The 7,880-nt window shown below is 33.6% G+C and overlaps 1 protein-coding gene across 1 annotated transcript in view; it reads right to left on the bottom strand.

The window, feature by feature from the left end:
• Window positions 1-693: 693 nt before the first annotated feature.
• Window positions 694-7,880, bottom strand: part of LOC138937680 (protein charybde) — an 8,133-nt gene continuing 946 nt past the window's right edge. Inside the window, exons 2-4 of the mRNA XM_070304183.1 lie at window positions 7,185-7,368; window positions 6,553-6,708; window positions 694-6,152 (exon numbers count right to left, since the gene is read on the bottom strand). Coding sequence (XP_070160284.1) covers window positions 6,062-6,152; window positions 6,553-6,708; window positions 7,185-7,368 — 431 coding nt within the window. The 3' untranslated portion in view covers window positions 694-6,061. The remainder of the gene's footprint in view (window positions 6,153-6,552; window positions 6,709-7,184; window positions 7,369-7,880) is intronic.

The raw sequence follows: 7,880 nt of genomic DNA on the forward strand, positions 1-7,880 counted from the left end.
AGAGAAAAAGATTATCATCGATTGATAGATTCTTGAACAAGTTTTTGCAACCTGCGGGTCTTCAATTGTTCAATAACTGAATCTTTCAGGAAGATTCTCTCTCTCTCTCTCTCTCTCTCTCTCTCTCTCTCTCTCTCTATAAAGCCACGTATATTGTATAATAATATTGAAAATATATTTCATGCTGTTTAAGATTAAACATTTCACTTGGCCATTATCGCATTGCGATTATGCAATATTTGAAGAATCTTTCGTGCACTTTACAGTCATATGCGGATGATAAACCACTTCGCTTTGCTTATGAGATCAGGAAATTCTTTCGTGAGACAGTTCGTAAAAAAAAAATTTACTTTTATTACTATTATTACTTCGCATGGAAGCGAGACGAGAGCGCGTCTTCCTGTAACACAATTTGCAACACCGACGTGCGTAATATGTGTTGTTTCGCAGATTGAGCCACGAGCCAACGTTTATCTTGTCAACAAACAATCGCTACAAACGATAAACCGCAGATACAATCAATCAAGCATGTTCGTTATTGTAACTTATCATCTCGGTAATCAAATTATTGTTATTGTTATCATTTGGACTTCTTTCAGTTCTATAACATGTTCCTCGCACAGAATCACCAAAGATACGTTTCAAAAAATATCATTATATATATATATATATATATATATATGTGCGTGTGTGTGTGTTTCATAATGCTGTCTTTTTTCCTTTAGAAAAAAAATTTGCATTTTTTTAATGCTTTGTAAGAGTAATTCTATAAAAAAAGAAAAGAGATAAATTTTTGCATTTGTAATAAAATTTTTGCACATCGTAAAAACGCAATTAATGAAGATCTTTATATCATATTCTACATTATCGTGATGTGATATATTATTTCAGAAAGTATATAAATTATTCCCCATACATATTTAATCCTTGACAGTATAGTACTCGTATAAACGACCGTCTCTCTCTTTAATAAGTTTTCAAAATTCTATAGAGTTGTTTTTTTTTCAATACATACACACTACATATAACGAATATAAAATTGCATATATAAATAAAGTAAATCACAAAGATTGCGTTTCACTTGGACAATTCGTTTTGTAAAATATATCATTATATATTATACGACATTTACGGCAATATAATATATATATATATATATACACATCATTCACATCGGTTTTGCATTTTCATATAAAAAAAGAACTATTTTAAATGATTAATATTCTATACAAAGTGTATGCACATTTGTATGACTCATCCACACGCATTCGTAACGAACTGATAATAACAATTGAACAAAACCGCGAGTATTGTTTTCCGTTGCTCTACAACGCAAAACAATTAATCCACTTGCGGACGTCGTTGTTTGTAGCGTTTGTTATTATTGTAACAAATAATTGCCGATTACTGTGATTTACACGTTAATATATACAGCATCCGTCAAATATCATTTCCCGGAAAGATTATCGATTTTCTTTTACATCGATATTTATACGTGGATAATTACAATAATAAAAGAAAAACTTTTTCTTTATATCATGTATCATGTATCTTATCGTGAAATAATTTTTATCATCTTTCTAGATAGTGCGTGTCTCCTTTCGGGAAATAATTTTCTATCAGTCACACTGTATTACAATAAAGAGCCGATTTGTTTGAAACGGCCAACATTTCTGTATCGTCGGTAAAGTCATCTCAACAAATCAGTCTTACACCTTCGTGCAAATACAATAGGCCAATTTTACACCGTGCATGTATTTAACCACGTGGCTGTGCCTCACTCGTGTCCGATTTTCAATTGTGTCTTTCATCCTTTTTTTATCCTCGCAAAAAAAAGTAAGTGGATGTAAATGTATGTACGACTCGAAGAATAATGGGAAAAAGTTTTCTGGACGGGATCGTGTCTCTCTCTCTCTCTCTCTCTCTCTCTCTCTCTCTCTCTCTCTCTCTCTCTCTCTCTCTCTCTCTCTCTCTCTCTCTCTCTCTCTCTCTCTCTCTCTCTCTCTCCCTTAAACCTTTTTAATCGGTTCAATTCCATCATATTTAGATCATTGAGAGACAAGTTTTGAACTCGTCGCAAAATTCATTATTTCTCACTTCGAAGTGTTGAGATTTTAAATTTTGACTTCTTTTCGATAAAATTATCAAAATCATTTTAACTTTGGATCTTGAATGAGAATTTGAATAACGAGACATATTAAACTTGTCCGTATTTGTATACGGTTGTAATAATTTTCGAGTACTAATCGTTTTCATAGACTGTTTTTTTTTCTCGAATTCTATAATAAACAACCGAAAAAATGCGTATTTTTGTGATTAAATATTGATATTGATAAATGTATGTGTATATGTATAATGTATATGTATCATCAAAGTTATATTAAATTTTTTCATATTTTTATATAATTTTATATATATTTTTTCAATAAAATGGAATATAAATTTTAATTTATTTTCAGACTAAAATTTAAACAATTGATTTAATCTACAAGATTTTCGAGATCGTAAAAGGTGCTGTATAAAAAATTCTCGCGAGATCTTATTTTTAGATTCTGAAAAAAAGCTTAATTTACACATTCTAATTTCATGAGATTATATAGTTCAAACTCGTAATTATTAAAAAAAAAAAAAAAAAAAAAAAAAAAGTAATAAGCTTTTGAAATATAGAAGACAAATTTTAAGATTTTACTATCGAATTATGCCAAGAAATTCAAGTTGGTCAATAAAAATTATATTTTATTCCAATGTATATAAAAAAAATAACATATATATATATATATATATATATATATATATATATATATACAAATAATATTTTTCGCTCTTTCTTTCTCTCCATTCATAAAGTTTCCCTCAAACGGTGAATTTTATTGCAAGAGCGTTTACACTTCATTGACTTTCATTGAAAGTCTTCATTGAAAGAGAGATGGCTCCGTTTTATCAAGTTTTATCGAGAAACGAGCCTCCCCCCTCCCCACCAAACGTAACCCCATCGAATCTCGTCGCGCGAGATTCGTTTTAATTCAATTCGAAAGAGGAGAACCAACTATTCTCGATTCGACCGGTTAAAATGTCGCCGTCCTTTGTAAATAAACCATAAAGAGATTTTCGACTCCGGTTTCGTGCGCGCGCGCGCATAGGTAACATTGGACGCTCGTATTCCTCTACAAGTCTACATTTTACACGTAACGAACGCATTTCTCTCGATCCCGCGAAGGAAGCCTCACGAAACGAATGTCCTTAATCTAAACCTTAACGATAATCACGCACTCGCTTCTCTCTCTCTCTCTCTCTCTCTCTCTCTCTCTCTCTCTCTCTCTCTCTCTCTCTCTCTCTCTTAATTACTCTTTATAATTCTTAATATCACAATACCGCTACTAAGATCTTTAATCGCATTTAAACGACGAAGCGAAAAGACCAATAAGCGAACTAAAAAAAATGAACAAGAAGGAGTAAAGAAATAAAAAAATGTAGATACACAAAGGAAACATGAATAGATATTAACCACAACGTATGTAGTAGTACGTACGGTAGTCAACGAAGAATAATAATATGACAAATTAAAGCGAAGGTTAAACAATAATTCAATAGCGAAGCATTAATCTAACCCGAGTGTCCGCTTCGCCCCTTTTCACCCAGCGCATGAAACGAGGAGCGCGAGAGCTCAGTTTATTATTATTTCTCTATTTGAAAATCTTTCTCTGTTTGAAAAACTAGAGAGTAGTCAGTCAAGCCATATAGTTTCGAGAGATGAATCAATTTTTAGATTATATTAAAATGTATAACTCGATCTATAGCCTAGTAGATATATATGCGTGTATACGCACACACACACACACACACACACACACACACACACACACACACACACACACGTGCGCACGCGCGCATTTACGTCATTTTATATATGATTTTATACAATTATCTTTTTATACAATCGTTTTACACAGTAGGATCAATTTTTCTTTCTTGCTCAACTCTCGATTTTCGATTTGTTACTACTCTGAAGTATTCGAAATTGCACCGCTTTTTCAACTCTTGTTTCATTAAGGAATCCTGTCGATATGATTATAAAGATAGAAATATTCCAACAAACGAAAAATCTTGAACGAATTTCACAAGTACCGAGCTTCTCTTTGTTTTAATGAAATTTTACAAAATATAGAAATTTAGATGATAACCAATTGGTACAAATCGAAAACGAAAGCGCGCGCACATCTCGATACAAGTTGGGCGATTTGAACAAGTTGAGACAGATCACACGGATTATCAACATATTAATCAGTGATATCTAGCGTGATGATTATCAGCATCGAGAGAGACCATTATTATTTTAATCTAATGAGATTTTTCATACAACGACTTGTTACGAAGGGAGAAAATGACGGAGAAATGAGGGGGGAAAGATCGATCGATGGAATGATGAAATTGACCGATGATCTGTAATCATCATCTGTATCAACCGAGGTACAGGATGTCCCAGAAAAGTGTGCGCACCGTGTAAACACACCGTTGAAATATACTTTTGCTATATAGTTTTTAAAGAAGATAAATCTCATCTTTCTCGGGAGATTCTTCGATCGAAGGTATAAAAATTAATTGTGAATTCTAAATTTACACTTTTCTCCTAATTTAAAATGTTTCGGTCATAAAGTCCAATCATTTTAAACGTTAATGTTAACAGTTAAATTAATCGCGAAATAACAATCTTGTTACCCACTCTTCTGGGCTATCCTGCAAGAGATCTCCGTGAAGGAGGTTCTTACATTGGAAAACATACTGCCACATTATTCCAACATGATCACTTCGTATTTTGCAAAGAAAAAAAGTGGACAATGTGCGCTCACTTGTCATGCGAGCTTCGAAAAATCATCGCTAAACACGTCCGACGCAACTATAGCTACCCGACTATGATTAATCAGTAAAACGCTCTCTCTTCTCTCTCTCTCTCTCTCTCTCTCTCTCTCTCTCTCTCTCTCTCTAAAACTATTAATTATATTCGCTACATATCACGTGAAATTTATTACAAGTCTTATAATCACATATCTCTTCTTCGAGAACGAAGACGCGAGGGCATCTCCTCGCGATAAGATCTGCTGCTGCTGCTGCTGCTACTATATATTATAGATTATAGAATTTGTTTCGCACTATCACAATTATCGTATGCATAGGCCTCTCTCTCCTTGTATATAATATTGCAAGGCGACAGCGGACAAAATAAAGAGTGATGTTGTCGTTAAACCCTTTAACCGATTCGCTGCTTAACAATGAAAATCTCTTATTAAATTCATCAAAACTTGTTTACAATATCCTCCAATCCCAGATGTAAACCACTAGACTCTGAAAGGACCTTAAATTCTACGCAATCTTCGACATCGCAGAGTAGACGATTTAGTTCTCGTATTCTTCAGCGTTATCTTGGATTCTTAAATTTTCTCTCTCTTACTATGTTTTAAAAATCGTTCTTGTAGTTTTTAGTATTTCTGTGTAATAACTTGACATATATATATATATATATCAAACTATTTTATAAAATCTTGTAGATTCTGAAATTTCTGGTTTCTTAATTCCTTAGATTCCGGTTTGTTAAACCACTCGTCGCCAAAATTTTCGTCTTATTAAATGTACACATTATTAGACACAAGATCCGTTTTTTCGAAAGACAGTCGCATTCAATGCAACTGTATAAAACGACGTTTCCATATAAATTACTTTATATCTCTCTCGAATTCACGACAATCTGTTTCGCGCAAGAGTAAAGTTCTCTCCAAAGTGAAATATGGCTTTGTATAGAAAATCCAAACGCATATTTATCCGATTAAAGGGTTAAACGCAAAACCCTTCGCGCGATCGCGTGTCATTACAAGGACAAAAGTCTAACCTCTGGTCTGCATTGTTGCTTCCGTTATCCTTAGAATTTCTCTTCTTCCTCTGGTCTTGCGATATTGTACAAATTCAGCTGATATTCGCCCGTAGGGCGACGGACTGACAAGAATGTGTGGCCGCATCCGTTTACGCGCATAGGCAAAAAATGTGTGCAAAATGTGTGATCCGAAATCCTTCAATGAGACTGCTGATAGGATCTGTAGAGTTTCTTCTTCTCCAGAGTAAAGTCCCTACTGATCATGATGGTACCGCCGCGCGTGAGATTCCTGGGAAAAAAAAAAACGGATCACGGATATTGAGGATTTGATGCGGGTAATATTATAGCATTGTTCATAGACTTTATTTTGCAATGTTGTAATATTTGTGTGAAAGGCTGAATAAATTATGATTATTATACGCGATTCAATTATATGATTTAAGTAAAACAGATCTTATCATAACAACGTTTCATTTTACTAAAATAAAAATTCGAACAATGATAGTTAATTTAAGAAGCGATGCAAAAAGATTTATCTTATTAAAGAATGTTATCTCACTCAGACAATAGTTCATATAGAACAGAATAGTGAAAACTTTCGAATTTTTAATCATTATTAACATAAAAGTAATTTCAAATGGTTTCTTCAAATTCTAATTTTAAGACTCCACTACGTAAAGTATACTCACTTTAAGAATTGAGGTAGCAGCATGTGCCAGGACGTGTAGTCTTGCTTCAATGTGAGATAGAGCTCGAACGTCGACACAGCACTCGGATCGCATTGTATTTTCGACAGTTTGCGACACATGCTGTCCGTCTCGAAACTAATGAATAGCGTGCAACCCCTGCAACAAATTATATTAAACACATATTAATTTCTTAATCACGCGCACACACACATATAAACATCGACAAAATTTGAACGGTATATATCAAACTTTAAAACTTTATTTATAAAAAAATATCTGCCTTACCACAAATTTATTCTAAAGAAAATTTTAACTTTCTTTTTTTTTTCTTTTTTTTTTTTAATTTTCAGCATCAAAACTTTAATAAATGAGTGACCAATTATTTTATTTATTCGCGAGTTAAAAATTACGACAAAAAAAAGATTGCATTCCAAACATCTCATATTAGAATCATCAAGTTTAAAATAATTTGTGCGAAAGATAATTTGGGGAAAACACGCGTTACACTTTCTAAATGGACACTTGTTGCACGAAATAATGTTTATTCGAACTGTCTCGAATTATATTGAATCGTTGGACTTTTTCCGGATTATAACGGGGATCGTAGCGATACGAAAAGATTCTCCACTTACCTAAGGCCGCAGGGCTCGTTCTCTGCCATGGTAAGTACGTCTTTGGCTACCTTAGGCAGCAAATTGGCCGGTAGAAGAACCTCGCCGCAGGCTAGCTGGGCGTGTTTGGCCCTCCTAAGCTCGACTTCCAGCCTCTTCGCCAGCGCCTGACAAGCACCGTCCAATTCGTCCGTCGTACTTCCAGCTATGACAATTAATTAAATAGAATTGAGCGCGCGTGTTCACCTTATATCGTGTCCTTATATCGTGTCCTTATATCGCGTAAAGTGATAATGTATAACATTGTCTTTAAAACGTGATCCATTGAAAAGATGTAAATAATTTTTTCTTTTTATTTTCCGTCTTTTATTATAATAATATTTAATATATTTAACTAAATATTCTTTACCAATTATATTTTTGTCGCGACTAAAACACCGATCGAAGTAAAGTCCATAGAATGTAGAATCAAATTACATGGCATTGATTAATTATTTATTTAGATTTAAGATCGTTAGCTGATTGTTGGCTGTATATTTGGGATAATAAATAATTTAATTTTGATTTAACAATAAATTTTTCTTTTCTTTCTCGACTTTTGTCGAGAGAATATCGGAGCGTCACGATAACTGAAACGTACATGGTACACCGGCAAGTCTGGAACGCTTTGCGAGTGTACAATATCTCTCTTAGTACTCTGCGTTGATACCACTGCTT

Source organism: Polyergus mexicanus, unplaced genomic scaffold (assembly GCF_030449975.1).
Source record: "Polyergus mexicanus isolate NDT 795.1 unplaced genomic scaffold, iyPolMexi1.0 SCAF_1, whole genome shotgun sequence".
In the NCBI taxonomy this organism is placed as follows: domain Eukaryota; kingdom Metazoa; phylum Arthropoda; class Insecta; order Hymenoptera; family Formicidae; genus Polyergus; species Polyergus mexicanus.